Source organism: Monodelphis domestica, chromosome 1 (assembly GCF_027887165.1).
Source record: "Monodelphis domestica isolate mMonDom1 chromosome 1, mMonDom1.pri, whole genome shotgun sequence".
Taxonomy (NCBI): Eukaryota; Metazoa; Chordata; class Mammalia; order Didelphimorphia; family Didelphidae; genus Monodelphis; species Monodelphis domestica.
In genome coordinates this window covers 268,129,506-268,146,785 of record NC_077227.1, presented here as the reverse complement: position 1 = coordinate 268,146,785, position 17,280 = coordinate 268,129,506, and the positions used below count along the sequence as shown (strand labels likewise).

Below are 17,280 nucleotides of genomic sequence, written 5' to 3'. Positions count from 1 at the left end.
ACCTCTGACTTACCTCTTATTTATTTGTGTATATTTTGTGTCTAATTACATTTATACAGGTTGTTTTCATTTTAGAATTTAATGTCCTTGAAAGATGGACACAGAATAGAAGCTCAATAACTGTTGACTGATTAATTGCTTAATTGATCAGAGCATTAAGTCTTGTTTTCTAATGGAAAGTAGGCTACTGAAAGGGAGAAAATGGTGAACAAAAGGGAGATTTTGAGCATTCTGAAGACAAGTTTTGTCTCCCTACCATTTTTGTAGAGAGTTGGCCCTAGGTTTGTCTATCTGACATATCACCATTTTCCCCTTAATAAAACAAGATAATTTTTCAAAGAGAAACAAGCACTTGTTTCTTAGTAGGAGAAGAAAGCCCAATTCACTGGATGAATGGTTTGTTAACCTTAGGATAGCTGGAAAATGGCCTCATCCTGTGATCAATAAGATTGTTCCATTTCTTTCTCCATGTGTCCCTCTGGGCAGGGGGAGGGTGAATCTTCCCGGAGAGGGGGTTCTTGGGCTCATCTCCAGAAACCCTGGTGAGGCTATTAGATGATGTTGAGCTGCTGTGGTTTCCCTACCTGATCCTGTCCATTGAAATTAGGCTTAATTAGTTCCTCTACTTTTTAGCATATTTCCAGATCTTGATGTTCTTCTCTGAACAAGACATTACATCTCTCAGCTCCTGGCATTTTCTCTGGCTATCCCCCATATCAGAAATGTTCTCTCCTGTTCCAACTACTGACCAACTTGTATCATCTTAAGTTCCAATTAAAATCCCACCTTCTATAAGAAATTAACCCTCTTAATTCCAGTGCGTTCATTATTTAATTATTTTATATTCATTCCTTATATAGCTAACAGTATATATATGTATATATATATATATATATTTTTTTTTGCTGTTTCCTCCATTAGACTGTAAGCTTGGGACAGCTAAGTGTCTCTATGGATTGAGAACCAGGCAGAGAGATGGGAAGTCCTGGGTTCAAACTTGACCTCAGATACTTTCTTCCTGTGTGGCCTTGGAAAAGTCATTTAACCCCCATCATCTAACCCTTACCCATCTTCTGCCTTGGCAACAATACACAATATTGATTCTAGGATGGAAGATTAGGGTTAAAAAAAAAGAGATAGTAAGTTCCTTGAGGACAGGGGTTGTCTTTTGCCTCTTTTTGTATTCCTAGCTCTTAGTCCAGTGACTGACTCATAGTAGGTGCAAAATAAATCTTCATTGATTGATTAGAAAAGAAAACCAAAGACCAAATTATTATAGAGCTGTTCCCTAAATGATTACCATATCTCTTAACTTCATGAATTTATACTTGTTCTTATGCTGAATGCATTTTTTCCTCTTTTCTATCCCTCTGAATCTTTTTTTTTTCAAGGCCCACTTCTTTTATGATCCTCCTCCCCAGCATTAACATCTCCTCCTCATTAATATTATTTTTCTTATCAAATTACTTTACATTTACTTATCTTTATGCAGGTCCCCCCCCCCCCAGTAGATGTAAGCTTCTAGGGAGAAGTAGCCACTTTATGGTTGATTTTTTTTTTTAAGTATTTGTATTGGGTGGCTTTTTGAGAGCCAGGTGTAGAGACCTGGGTTCAAAAATGACTTCAGACACTACCTAGCTGGGTGACCCTGGGCAAGTCACTTCATCCCAGTTGTTTAGCACTTACCGTTCTTCTGCCTTGGATATGAGACACACTAATGATTCTAAGATGAAAGGTAAGGGTTAAAAAAAATAGTATCTGTATCACTAGGACCATCAAAGAATCTCACAGAAAATAAGCACTTTTCTAACTTCTGGTTAAATGACTGTAGCAGTCAGCATGGTGCCTGAGACATAGTAAATGCTAAATAGATGCATTTTGACAATGACCAACAATTCCAGAATTCTCATGGTGAGAAGCATGCTACTATCCATCTCCCAGGAGAGAATTAAGCAGAATATAGTCTGGTTATTTGTACATACACAAATATATCATAATATGTTTGTATATGTGTATATCTATGTGTATATACAGTTAGACACACATATATGATATGGCCAATATGAAAATATTTTCCTTACCTATACTTGGTTTTTTCTTATTTTGTTAATAGGGAAAGGGATTAGGTAGAAAGGGGAAAAAGTGGATTTTCATAAAAAATAAAATCTAATTAAAAAAAATAAAGGCTTAGGGCAATTTGGTAGCATAATAGATAGAGTTCCAGGCTTGAAGTCAGGAGGACTTGGGTTCAAATCTGGTCTTATATATAACCTAGCTGTGTGACCTTGGGCAAATCACTTCACCCTGATTGCCTAGCCCTTGCTGCTCTTCTATCATAGAACCAATACTAAGACAGAAGGTAAGAATTTTAAATAAACAAATAAACAAATAAAGGCTTGTTGATGACTTGTTGACCTGAAAGGCTGTAGAGAAGTCCAATTGTTCAATTTTTATTCCAGAAATGAAAAAAAAAACCACAACCTCCAAAACATTAGAATGAATAATGACCAACAAGCTGGAAAAGAAAAATCAGTAACCTCCTTTAACTATGCTAGAAATGTATAAAAAAGATTCAGGACTTGTGGACATTAAAAGAGGGATACTTCCTGAGAAGTCAATACAAGTTTGGGTAAACAGACTACAAGCTTGCTTCAGTACCCCTAAACAATGAAGATGAAGATAATAACCCTGATCAAAGAATTGTGAGAGATGGAGAGAAAGATGGAAGAGGCAGCACTTTGGGGAAGTCCCCAGGAGAAATAGAAGGGAGCTACAACCCTGGGAAGTTTTTGGAGGAAGGGAGCAGTAGCTCCCCATTTGGGACACCAGAAGAGAGAAGGGAGCCCATGGTAGTGTCTAGACAATCAAAATCTTAGAAGAAAGGTAGTAGTAATCCCTTGATCTGGAGGGTGGGGGGAAGAATTGGGCATACTGCTTACCTCTCCCATGAAGAAAGCATCAGTAAAGAGAGAAGATGACAGAAATTCAATAATTCTGCTGCCAGTGCTCTGATCACAAAAACCTAAAGGGAAGGAAGATAAAGACCAAACTGAACCAGATCTTTGTATTCAAGAATATAGTTGAGGATAAAGCCTGGACCTGACACAACATCCCAAGTTAGGAATGGAAGCTAAAGTATGAGTAATTTAAAGAAGATATCCAACACTCTAAAGAAATATAATGATCCAGAAATTTCCAAATAATAAACCCAGAAGAAGAAAATAATTTCCTAATAACTTCAAGCAGAGACTTAGAGGGAGGCAAAATGACTTGGGCACAAGAAATTATAAGAATACCTGGAAGAAATAAATGACATCATAAAAAAGAAGTAAAAAAAGTACTTTTATAGCACCTACTATGTGGCAGGCATGGTGCTAAACACTTTATTTGATCCTCACAATAACCTTGAGTGATAGATTCTATTGTTATCCCTATTTCACAGTTGAGGAAACTGAGGTAAGCAGAGGTTAAGTGATATGTCTATTTCTATTTCTGTTGAAAGCACCATCATTCTTTCAGTCTCTCATGTTCATCATCTTAAAGTTTCCACAGCTAGTGTCAGGTTGGATTTGAGCCCAGGTCTTTCCTAACTCCAGGACAACATTTTATCTACCTTCTTTTTTTTTTTCCTTTTAATTCTTATGTATTTTATTTTATGCATTTAAAAACAGAATTATGACAGAGGATGGATCATAGGATTAAATGGACTGTTAGAGGGAACTGTGACACACTCAAAGATTAAGAATCTTTGTTTTAAAAGTATTGTGAGATCAGTTTGAGAAGTTTCCTGACAGGTGTGTGAGCTGCTGTCAAACTCAAGGGGCAACAATAATCCTTCAGTCCAAATAATGTACAAGTAGCAATACTAGATTTATAACATGATAAACTAATTTCAGAATCTCTCTTTCACATTCCCCCAAAGATACAAGAACCATTTGGTTAACTGGCATGAGCAACTCTGGATTCTGAGGCGTGGAAATTGAACATAGTTGTCACCAGTTCAGGAAGATCATAGTCGTGTTTCCATCCCCAATCCTTCCGAGCATTGGTATCATCAAAATTCATTGGCCAACTGTCAGCTATGGCCTGGCGAACTGGATCTACATTGTATGTGACCTGGAGCTCGGGTACATGCTTGACAACTTCTTGTGCCAGCTCCTCGGGGGTAAAGCTCATGGCACTGATGTTGTAAGTCCTCATGGGGAGAGAATCTGCAGAAGCTTCCATGATTTCCAGTGTAGCTCTAAGGCAATCATCGATGTACATCATAGGAAGCCGCGGGTCTGATTTCAGGTTACATTGAAACTTGCCATTTTTAATAGCATCGTGGAAAATCTGAACTGCATAATCTGTCGTTCCTCCACCAGGTTGGGAGTCAGCAGAAATGATTCCAGGATACCTCAAGCACCGGAAATCTAAACCATACCGGTGATGATAATATTCTCCCATGAGCTCTGCATGAACCTTGGACACTCCATAGATAGTTCTAGGTCTCTGGATACAGAGATCAGGGGTTGGATTCCGAGGAGAAGAAGGACCAAAAGCACCAATAGTGCTAGGCACAAAGAGTCGCAAACTGTGCTCTGCTGCAATGTCCAGAAGGTTATGCAAACCAGTAATATTTACAGCCCTTGCCAAAGGGACATTTGCTTCTCCAACAGCACTTAGCAGGGCACTATAATGAAAGAGCCATGTGATTCAATTGTTTACCACTATTTCCCGAAGGTTCTTATAATCCAAGATATCAGAATAAACAAATGGCCCACTGTGGAAAACATGATCAGGAGGTTTCTTAATGTCAGACAAGATCACATTGCCCTTTCCAAATCGTTTCCTCAATAGTTTAGCAAGTCCCACTCCAAGTTGTCCAAGACCCCCTGTAATCAGTACTCGTGGATGCTCTATATCAGAAAAAGATACAGAATGAAAGTTGGCATCAGATAGTACTTGCCGAGGTGAAATACCCAGAAATCGAATAGGCATGATGAAAGCTGGATGCCTACAAGGAGGTCTCTGTAGCACGTGGATGAAAACTCGATTAAGCAACTGAACTGGCATTTTTCTCTTTCAAGTATCCCTTCTCGGGCGGTCCCTTTCAACGCGATGCCTCCCCCGCCAGATGCTCAAAGAGTTGGATTCGCTCGGTCCACCTTCTCCGCCGGTCCTTCTTTTACAGTGCCTCCTCCCCAGCCAGGTGTTCTGGCGTTTGGATTCGATCGAGGGGATCCGACCGCTGGCTCCGCGACTGGGTTAAAGTAGACAAAGTAGACGCGACGCACTACGGAAGGTGAACTCTTATCTACCTTCTTACTTGACAAAACCAAAAACATTTCATACATACAGACCAATTCCCACCAGTCTTTGTAGAAAAAGTAACCTCTACTTGATGCCTCCACTTCCTTTCCTCTCACTCTCTCATTATCCATTTTCCACAAAGCTTCTGTCCAAAACACTCAATTAAAAATGCTCTTCCCAGAATTACCAATGATCAATTGCCAAATTTGATGGCCTTTCTTCTGTCCTCATCCAAAACGACCTCTTGGACACATTTAACACTACTGACTGCCTTCTATGTTTTTCTGGGCTTCCATGATTCTCCTCCATCTGGTTTTCTCTTCTATTTCTCTTACTACTCCTTGTTGGCTTGTCATCTATATCATTTCTTTAACTATGGGTATTCCCGAAGGCCTTGTCCAGTGCAATCTGCTCCCATTACATTTTGTTTTTGGAAACCCTATCAAGTCTCATGGGTTTAATTATTATCTCTATGCGGATGACTCACCAATCTATATATCTGTTGCCAGTTTTTCCCTTGAGCTCCAGTCCCATACCATCAGCTGCCTATTGCACATTTCAAAATGTCCCAGAGACATCACAAACTCAAAATGCCCCAGATGGGAATTATTACCTTCTCCATAGATCTACTCTTCTTTCTTACTTCTCTATTTCTGTTGAAAGCACCACCATCCTTTCAGTCTCTCATGTTCATCATCTTAAAGTTTTCACCCTGGTCATTATCACTATATTCATTATCTTGACTCCTCACTCTTATTTCAGTATCCAATTAGTCACCAAATCTTGTCATGTCTACCTCCATAGCATCTCTCCTCTATGACCCATTATATTTGCATACAATCACTATGTTATTTCAGGATTTGATCATTTCTTGCTTAGATTTTCATAATGGTCTTTGAACTGATTTTCCTACCCCAAATCTCTCCCCATTCCAGTTTCCCCTCTGTGTATCTGTGAAAGCACATTTGATCACATTACTCTTCTACTCTATAAACTCAAGTGGCTACCCAATTCCTCTACTGTAATGAAGGACTGGTAAATGGAGCAGTTAGACAGCATAGTAGATAGAGCTCTGAGCCTGGAGTTACAAAGAACTAAGTTCAAATTCAGCTTCAGACTCTTCATTTCTTCATCTGTATGGTGAATTGGGGATGGAAATGGCAAGCCATTCCAGTATCTTTGCTTAGAAGATCCCAAATGGGGTCACAGAAGAGCCAGACATGACTGAAAGAAATGACTCAACAATGAAATGGGATCCCAGTGATGGAAGCATTCATAATTATGTTTTATTAGATAAATTTTGGAGATGGCAAAGAGAAAGACAAGTGTAGCATAGAGAAGGACTTCTTCCATCCCAGGTTTTCCTTATGCTAAAAAAACCCTCTGACTTGAATATGCCATTCCATTATGATGCCCTATATCTTTTCACCCTTTCATAGACAAACTCCTAGAAAAAGCTGCTCAAATTCAGGGTTTCTATTCTTGCTCCTCAAACCTTTGAAATCTGATTTCTAAACTCAACTGAAATTGCCCTCTCCAAATTTACTGACAATCTCTTAATATTCCGCATTTGGTGATTTCCCCCTAATTTTTAATCCTTTTCAACAAAGTCTCTTAAGCTTTTGACACTGTTGACTACCTCTAATTTTTCTCTGGGCTTCCATGACTGCTTCCTTCTGGTTTTCCCTTCTTTCTCTTACTACTCCTTGCTGGCTATTAATCCTCTATACCATTCTCTCTAAGGGTGTTTTCTCCTGTACGCTATTTTCTCAGGATTTTGTGTCTGCTCTTTCTTTATTCTTCTCTCATCTATTTCATAGTGTGTTTGGGGCATCCTTTTCTGAATTATCAACTAGATTGTATCCCTACTATATATCCCCAGATTCCATCCTGGGACTTTTTTTTTTCTTTCTCTACTCTCTCATTTGGTGAACTTATCCAGCTCCCTTGGGTTTCTTATGTATTCTGCATTTGATTCCTACATCTGGCCTAGTCTCTCTCCTGAGCTCTATTCATACATGACTGACTCTGACATTTCAAAATGGATGTCCCAAAAATAGACATTTGAACATGTCCACAATAGAAGTCATCTTCTCCCCATACGTTTACCCCATTTATGAGCTTCCCAGTTACAACCTCATAGTCTTCCTCAGATCCTTAATTTATTTCTCTCTCATATCAAACATCAAATCAGTTGTTAAATCTTTTGTGTGTGTGTGTGTGTGTGTGTGTGTGTGTGTGTGTGTGTGTGTTTGAGCAGCTCACAGTTTAATAGGAGAGACCAGATACATACAAACAAGCTCCATAAAGAATAAATTGTAGATAGTCAACAAAGGGAAGGCATTAAGGGGTATTGAGAAAGGCTCTTTTTAGAAGAGAGGATATTAGTTGAGATTTGAAGGAAGCCAGGGAAACTAGAAGACTGACAGGAGGAAAGAGAAAGTTGGAAAAAGCATGGAAAAGGGAGAACTAGGTGGCTCAGCAGATCGAGAGCCAGGTATGGAGATGAAAGTCCTGGGTTCAAATCTGCCCCCACACACTTCCTAGCAGCGTGACTCTGAGAGAATTATTCAACCCCAATTACCCAGTCCCTATTGCTCTTCTACTGGCATATAGGTAATACTTAAAATTGATTCTAAGACAGAAGGTAAAGGTTTAAAAAAAAAGAAAGAAAAAAATTACGGAGAAGGTACCTGCCCATGATTGTAAAGCTTGTAAATGTTTGTAAATGCCTGATCTAGGTTTAAACCCAGAGTTTTTTTGTCTTTAAGTCTAATCCTTTATCCATGACATCAACCTTCTTTTTTGGCCTTAATAGGTTATAAAAATTTTTATCATTTCTTTCTTTCTTCTTTTCTGTTTTCTTTCTCTGACAGCCACCAATGATTTCTGGTGAAATTATCAATGACCTCATCAGCTCACATGGGCTTAATTATATATATACATATATATATATACACACACACATATATATTCTATCTATTTGTCCATCTGACTGTCCATCCATCCATCCATCCATCTATCTATCTATCTATCTATCTATCTATCTATCTATCTATCTATCTATCTATCTATCTATCTATCTATTGCAGCTAGATGGCACATTAAACAGAGTGCCAAGTCTGGAATCAGGAAGACTCATCTTCCTGAGTTCAAATCTGGCCTCAGATACTTACTAGCTATGTGACTCTAGGCAAGTGATTTCAGCTAGTTTGACTCAGTATCTTCCTTTGTAAAATGAGCTGGAGAAAGAAATAGCAAACCACTCCAGTATCTCTGTCAATAAAGCACCAAATGAGGTCATGAAGAGTCAGACATGATTAAAAGTGACTGAACAACGATTATATGTAGATGTTTCTCAAAGCTGTACACCCTGCCCTAGTCTCTCTCCAGAATTCTGATCTACCATCACTAAGTGCTTACTAGATATTTCAAACATAAGATCCAATAGGCTTCTCAGGTGTCACATGTCCAGAGAAGAATTCAGTTCTGCTTTCCAATCCATCTGTCTGTCAAACTTATTTACTTCTCTCAAGGGCACCATCATTTTTCTTCACCCACGTTTGCAACTTTATTGTCATTCTTGAGTGTTAAATCTTTTTTATTGTATCTTGAGACATATTTTTCATGTGACTCCTTTTCTGAACTCATGTGATTAGTTTTGCCTTCTTATCTCTTGCCTGAACTGTTTCCAATAATCTTCTTTCTTTTTTAATTTAAACCCTAACCTTCTCTCTTAAAATCAATACTATATGTTAGTTCCAAGATAGAAGGGTGGTAATGGCTAGGCAATGGGGGTTAAGTGACTTGTCCAGGGTCACACAGCTGGAAAGTATCTGAGGCCAGATTTGAACCTAGGACCTCCTATCCCTAGGCCTGGCTCTCAATTCACTGAACCATCTAGCTGTCCCTGCCAATAATCTTTAAAAACATTTTTTAGCCAATTATAAGAGAATATTCATAGATATATAGAAAACAAACTCTGAAATAAAAACTCAAAAAAACTAAAGTGGAAAATATTGTGCATTGATCTGTATTCAGATTACAATAGGGCTTTCTCTGAAAGTGTATAACACTCTTACTCATAAGTCCTTTGGACTCATCCTAGATCATGTATTACTGAGAGTAGCTAAATCTTTCACAAGTTAATCATTGTACAGTATTGCTATTAACCGTGTACAGTGTTCTCCTTATTCTGCTTATTTCACTCTGCATCAGTTGAAGTAGGTTTTTCCAGGTTTTTCTGAACTCAACCTGCACATAATTTCTTATAGCACAATAGTATTCCATCATATGTCACAATTTGTTCAGTCATTCCTCAAGAGCTGCTCCAAATATCTTTGTATTACAAGTAGGTTTATCTTGCCCTCTTTTTAAAAATCTCTTTGGGGACAGACCTATTAGTGGCATTACCAGATCAAAGGTCTGTTTTATAGTATTTTGGGCATAGTTTCAAATTGCTCTCCAGAATGATTGGATCAGTTCACAACTCCAACAATGCATTAGTGATCTAATTTTGCCACACATCATTTTCCTTTACTATCATATTGGTCAACCTGATAGGCAGGAGGTGGAACATCAGGGTTGCTTTAATTTCCATTTCTTGAATCAAGAATGAATTAGAACTTTTTTATCTTATTATTGACAACTTTGATTTTTTCATCTGAAAAGTGCTTATTCATAACTTTTGACCATTTGTCAATACAATGCCTTGTATTCTTTTAAATTTGATTTCATTCTCTCTATATTTGAGAGATGAAATCTTTTTCAGGAGAAATTTGCTGTAAAATTTCCTCCCAGTTTGTTGTTTCCCTTCTAATCTTGGTTACATTTGTTTTGTTTGTGCAAACCTTTTTAAATTTAATGTAATTAAAATTATTCATTTTATATCTCATAATGTTCTCTATCTCTTGTTTGGTCATAAATTCTTTCCTTCTCCATCAATTTGACTGGTTACCTATTCTATATGGCCCTAAATTACTTATGGTATAATTCTTTATGTTTAAATTATATATCCATTTTGACCTTATCCAGGTACAGGGTATAAGATATTGGTCTATACCTAGTTTCTGCCAAATGGATTTCCAGTTTTCCTAGCAATTTTGTCAAATAGTGAATTCTTATTCTAAAAGTTGAGATGTTTAGATTTATCAGATTCTAGATTGCTAAGATCATCTACTCCTGTATATATTTTATCTAATCCATTTAACTGATCCACCATTCTTTTTCTTATCCAGTACCAGCTTGTTTTGATGATTACTGTTTTATACTACAGTTTGAAATCGGGTACTGCTAAGCTACCTTCCTTCGCTTCTCCCCTTTCCCCCCAATTAATTCCCTTGATACTCTTGACCTTATGTTCTTCCAGATGATTTTTGTTAGTATTTTTTTTTGCAATTGTATGAGGTAGTTTGATTGACATGGCACTAAATAAATGAATTAATTTAGGTAGAATTATCACTTTTATTATATTAGCTCAATATACCCCTGGGTAATTAATATTTTTCTAATTGTTTTGATCTGACTTTATGTAAAAAGTATTTTGTAATTGTGTTAATATAATTTGTTATGACAAATAGATTCCCAAGAATTTTATGTTATCTAGAGTTATTTTAAATGGAATTTCTCTTTCTATCTCTCGTTCCTGGATTTTTGTGGGTGGTATATTGAAATGCTGATTATTTATGTGGGTTTATTTTGTATCCTGCAACTCTGTTAAAGTTATTATTTCAACTAGTGTTTTATTTGATTATCTAGGATTATCTAAGTAAAAAAGTAAAAAAAAAATCATATCATCTGCAAAGAATGTTCTCATTGTCTTCTTAAATTTCTTTTTTTCCTCTTATTGTTAAAGCTAGCGTTTCTAATACTAAATTAAGTAATAGTGCTGATAAAGGGCATCCTTGCTTCACCCCATTCTTATTGGGAAGGTTTATATCCATTGCAGATGATACTTGCTGATGGTTTTAGATAGAAAGTATTTATCATTTTAAGGAAAGACCCATTTATTCCTATATTTTCTAGCATTTTTAATAGGAATGGGTGTTGTATTTTATCAAAGGTCTTTTCTGCATCTATTGAGATAATCATGTGATTTCTGTTAGGTTTCTAAAAAAATGTTATGGCCAATTATGCTAATAGTTTTTCTAGTATTAAACCAGCCCTGTGTTCCTGGTATAAAACTTACCTGGTCATACTGAATGATCCTTGTGATATATTGTTGTAGTCTCCTCCCTAATATTTTATTTAAAATCTTTGCATCTATATTCATTAAGGAAATTGACCTGTAATATCCTTTCTCTGATTTTGCTCTTCCTAGCTTAGGTATCAGCATTATAATTGTGTCAGAAAAAGAAATTGATAGGATTTGTTCATGTCTATTTTCCCAAATAGTTAATATGCTATTGGTAGGAATTATTCCTTAAATTATTCCTTAAAAGAATAAACTTGTTAATCCATCTGGCCTTGGGGATTTCTTTTCTTAGGGAGTTAATTGATGGTTTTTCAATTTCTTTTCTGATATGGGATTCTTTAAGCATTTTATTTCTTCTTTTGTTAATCTGAGCAATTTATATTTTTGTAAATATGGATTTCACTTAGATTATTAGATTTATTTGCATATAATTAGGTAAAATATCCCCTAATGTTTGTTGCAATTTCCCCTTCATTGGTAGTGAATCTACCTTTTTCATTTTTGATTCTGGTAATTTGAGTTTTTTCTTTCTTTTTTAAAATCATATTAAACAATGCTCTATCTACTTTACTTGTTTTTTTTTTCATAAAATCAACTTCTAGCCTCATTTGTTAACTCAGTGGTTCTCTTACTTTCAGTTTTTATTAATTTCCCCTTTAATTTTTAGAATTTCCAATTTCATTTTTAATTGGGGATTTTTATTTGTTCTTTTTAAAATTTTTTAGTTGGATGCCCAATTCATTGATTTACCTTTTCTCTATTTTACTGATATAAACATTTAGAGATATACATTTTCTCCTAAACACTGCTTTGGTTGTATCCCATGAATTTTGATATGTTGTCTCCTCATTGTCATTCTCGTAAATGAAATTATTGATTATTTCTATAATTTGTTCTTGGCCCATCTCTTTTTTTAGAATTAGGTTATTTAGTTTCTAGTGAATTTTTAATTTGCCTTTCCATGGACATTTATTGATTATAATTTTTATTGCATTATGATCTGAAAAATATATTTATTATTTCTGTTTTTCTACATTTTGTTGTGAAGTCTTTATGCCTTAATACATGGTTAGTTTTTGTGTAAGTGTCATTTACTGCTGAAAAGAAGGTATATTCCTTTCTATTCCCCTTCAGTCTTCTCCAGAGATAACTCACTTTTCTAAAATTTCATTCACTTTCTTCATTTCTTTCTTGTTTATTTTTTGGTTAGATTAATCTAGTTCCTAGAGGGAAAAGTTGAGGTCTCTCACTGATATAGTTTTGTTGTTTATTTCTTTCTGTAGCTCATTTAATTTCTCTTTTGTTATTTTTTATTTAGAATATTTTCCCATGGTTACATGATTCATGATCCCCCACACACCCCACTTTTAATTTCTCTTTTTAAAAATTGGAGGCTCTACCATTTAGTGCATATGCTTAGTATTGGTATTATTTTATTGTCCATGGTGCCTTTTATCAAGATGTAAACTCCTTAATTATCTCTTTAGGTTAGATCTATTTTTGTTTTAGTTTTATATCAGATCATGATTGCTGTTCCTGATTTTTTTTTTACTTCAGCTGAATTGCATAAATTCTATTCCAGCTCCTTACCTTTATTCTGCATATGTCTCCCTATCTCGAATATATTTCTTGTAAGCAAAATATTGTAGAATGCTAGTTTTTAATCTATTCTGCTATCTATTTCTGTTTATGGGTGAGTTCATCCCATTCATATCCACAGTGCTCCCTTCCATCTGATTTTCTCCTTTTTATTCTGCTCTTTCTCTCTTTTCATTCTGTCCCTCCTCACAAGTGTTTTGCTTTTAGTTGTCACCCCCTTACTTACTTCTCCTTTTTATTACCTCTCCCCTTGTCTTATTCCCCTTCTGCTTCTCTATAAAGTAAGATAGGATTCCATATGCACTGAGAGTAAGGTTTAAGTATTTCCTATTAACACTCTCTTCCTCTCCTTCTTATAATAGTATTCTTCCCCTCCCTTTCTCATATGCCTTTTTGTGTGATATAGATCATCCCATTTATCTTATTCCATCAATTTTCTCTTGGTGCCATCTTCTATTCCCCCCTCCCTTTTCCTTTCTTTTCCCCCCCACATTATCTTAGACCACTTATTACCACAATCTTTACCTATGAATGATTCTTCTAATTACTATAATAGTGAATATAATTTTTGAGAGTTACAAATAATATTTTCCCATATATTAATATAAACAATTTGATATTATTGAAGTCCTTAAAGAATAAAATTTAAATAAAGAAAAACATTTTCTCCTCTTTACTCTCTCTTTCTTATTTACCTTTTCATATTTCTCTTGATCTTTGTGTTTGGATATCAAACTTTCCACTTAGTTCTGGTCTTTTCTTTACAAATGCTTGGAAATCTTCTATTTTGTTGAATGCCCAAACTTTCCCTGGAAGTATATAGTCAGTTTTGATGGGTAGGTGATCCTTGGTTGAAGACCAAATTCTCTTGCCTTTCTGAATATCATATTCCAAGCCTTGTGGTTCTTTAGTGTGGAAGCTGCCAGATCTTGTGTGATCCTGATTGGTGCTCCTTGATATCTGAATTGTCTTTTTTTGGCTTCTTGTAGAATTTTCTCCTTAGCTTCAAAGCTCTTAAAGTTGGTGATCACATTCCTGGGAGTTGTCTTTTGAGGATTTAGTGTAGAGGGTGCTCTATGAACTCTTTTGATGTCTATTTTGCCCACTTGTTCAACAACATCAGGGAAGTTTTCTTGGATAATTTCTTGTAGTATGATGTCAAGGTTTCTGTTTATTTCTGGGTTTTCAGGTAGACCAATGATTCTCAAATTGTTTCTTCTTGACGTGTTTTTTTTTGTCAGTCATCTTCTCAGTAAGATAGTTCATGTTTCCTTCTATTTTGTCAATCTTTTGATTTTGCTTTATTAATTCTTGCTGTTTTGAGAGATTTTATATTTTCTTCTATTTTTTCATTCTTTTGATTTGATTTTAGTGTTTTCTTAATATCTCATGAAGTCATTAGCTTCAACTTGCCCAGTTCTAATTTTTAAGACATAATTTTCTTCAGTAAACTTTTGAATCCTCTTTCCATTTGTCCAATTCTGATTTTTAAAGGTGTTATTTGCTTCTTGTAACACTTTCATTTTCTTCTTCATTTTTTTCTCTGCCTCTCTTATTTGATATTTGAAATCTTTTTGAGTTCTTCCAGAGGCTGAGATCAGTTCCAATTTTTCTTTGAAGTTTTGTGTGTAGCTGCTTTGATCTCACTTTTTGATCTTTTCATCTCCCCTCTGAGACTGTGTCTTGTTTCTATGGTTAAACTTTGGGTGTTTGCTTATTTTCCTGGCATTTGTTTATTTTTATTTTTATCTTAAAGTAGAATCTGTTTTCTGGGTAGAAGGGGCAATCTCTTAAACTTTGGTTTTTCCTTGCTGATACCCTCAGTTCTAATTTTCAGTTTCTGCACGTTTTGATTCTTCCAAGGTAGTATGATGGCCAGTGGGATGAGAGATCTGAAAGCTACCTCATACTGCTATTTAACTTCCTCCAGGGATTATTGATGATTTGTAGGGCTAAGAGCCCAGTTAACTATTGTGTCCTGGGACTCAGAGCCTCACTTCTGGCTTGATCAGGGGCTTTGAGTATCCTTTTGGTATTATACAAGCTTGGTGTACTGTGGACTGCCTTGTGGCGGGGTTTGGGGCCTTATCTTGGACTTGGGCAGGGGCTCTAAGCCTCATTCTGCAACTATACCAACCAGGTGCACAGTAGCTATCCCTGCACTGGGGCTTGGTGCTTCACTACACCAAGTCTAGGGCAGAGATTCTCAGTCTCCCCTTAGGTTTACATCAGTCAGATACACCATGGAATACCTTGTACCAGGCCTTGGGTCTTCACTGTAGACTTGTGCTAGGGTTTAGAACTTTAAGGGATGGGTGTACAGGTGCTCTGCCAATGGCTTAGGCCCAGGTTCAGACTGTGAAATAGTAGAGGTGGGGGGAGGATCTTGCTAATGGTTTGTGCTTGTACTCCTTGGTGCAGCTTTGCTGTCGGCTGTATAGACTTGCTACAGGGTGCTCTCCGCTCTCACCACAATGAACCAAACCCTCTCTGCCTACTTTCCAAGTTGTTTTCTGCAGGAAAATTGCTTCACTTTGTCTCTTGTTGGCTCTGTCACTCTGGTATTTGTTTTGAAGTGTTATTTTAAGGTTTGTTGTAGGAAATATAAAACATGGCAATAATTTTTTTTTTGCCCTGAAGTTTATAATTTAATGGAAGAGAAGTTTGGGCTGCCCACCAAACTGAAGGTCTACAGAGCATTGTGCACTTCTTATTGTTGTATGCCTATGAAACCTTGACAATGTATCAGTACCATGCTGGGAAACTAAATCACTTCCATTCGAATTGTCTTTAAAAGATTCTGATGATCACCTGGCAAGACATAATACCAGATACTGAGGTTCTTTCTGGAGCTGAACTGCCAAGCATTTAGATTTTACTGTGGAGTGCAACTCTGATGAGCTGGACACATTGACTGCCAAATGTAAGCTTGCCTAAAAGAGTATTTTATAAAGAGCTCACACAACACAAATACTCACATGGAGATAAGAAATGATATCTTCTCAGATTCTCAGAGTTTCTCTGAAGAACTGTGATATAGGATATAGGTGTATATATATAGGATATATCTATATAGGATATAGATATAGGAGACACTGGCACAGTACTGTCCAACATGGTCTGCCTGCATCAAAGATGTGCTGTGCTCTATGAACAAAGTAGAATAGTAGTAGCTCAAAAGAAATGTGAGATATAAAAATTTAGAGACATCTCCATCCCAAATACTCATATAGGCTCTTTGGACACAGTGTCTGAAGTAGGGTCTTCTGAGCTCATTTTGCTCTTATCAGCCACAGTTAAGACACACTATACATTGAACTTGATATAGTGATACTATTTTTCTTCTCTTCGAGTATGAAGGACAAAAACCAATCAACAATATTTTTATGGGATGAGGAGTGAGGAGTGAGATAAAATGCAAAAATTATACATTGGAGACATATAATTGAAGGTAATATCAAGGGTAGGTACCAATCTTAAGAGTGTTTGAGAGTAACCTCTTGTTGAATTTGAACTGAGTTTTTTTTTTAATTTAAATTTATTTAGTCAATTTAGAACATTGTTCCTTGGTTATAAGAATCATATTATTTCCCTCCTTCCCCTCCACTCAGCCTTCCCGTAACTGACGCACAATTTCACTGGGTATTACATGTATCTATGGTCAAAACCTATTTCCATATTGTTGTTGGTGTTTTCATTAGGACCTTCATTTAGAGTCTACATCCCCAACCATATCCCCCCAACCCATGTATTCAAACAGTTGTTTTTTCTTCTGTGTTTCTACACCCACAGCTTTCCCTCTGAATGTGGAAAGTGGTTTTTCTCATAGATCCTTCTAAGTTGTTCAGATCACTGCATTGCCACTAATAGAGAAGTCCATAACATTTGATTGTACCACAGTGTATCAGTCTCTGTGTACAAAGTTCTCCTAGTTGTGCTCCTTTCACTCTGCATCAATTCCTGGAAAGTGTTCCAGTTCCCATGGAATTCCTCCACCTTATTATTCCTTTTAGCACAATAGTATTCCATCACCAACATATACCACAATTTGTTCAGCCATTCCCCAATTGAAGGGCATCCCCTTGTTTTCCAATTTTTTGCCACCACAAAGAGAACAGCTATGAATATTCTTGTACAAGTCTTTTCCTAATTATCTCTTTGGGATATAAACCTAGCAGTGCTGTGGCTGGATC

General features: G+C 36.3%; 1 protein-coding gene across 1 annotated transcript; it reads right to left on the bottom strand.

Annotated features, from left to right (window-relative positions):
• Nucleotides 1-3,689: 3,689 nt before the first annotated feature.
• On the bottom strand, nucleotides 3,690-5,283 carry LOC100026466 (L-threonine 3-dehydrogenase, mitochondrial-like). Its single transcript, XM_056810826.1, is given in 1 exon segment — nucleotides 3,690-5,283. A coding segment is annotated over 1 exon segment (1,119 nt). The 5' UTR covers nucleotides 5,059-5,283; the 3' UTR covers nucleotides 3,690-3,939.
• Between the last annotated feature and the right edge of the window lie 11,997 nt (nucleotides 5,284-17,280).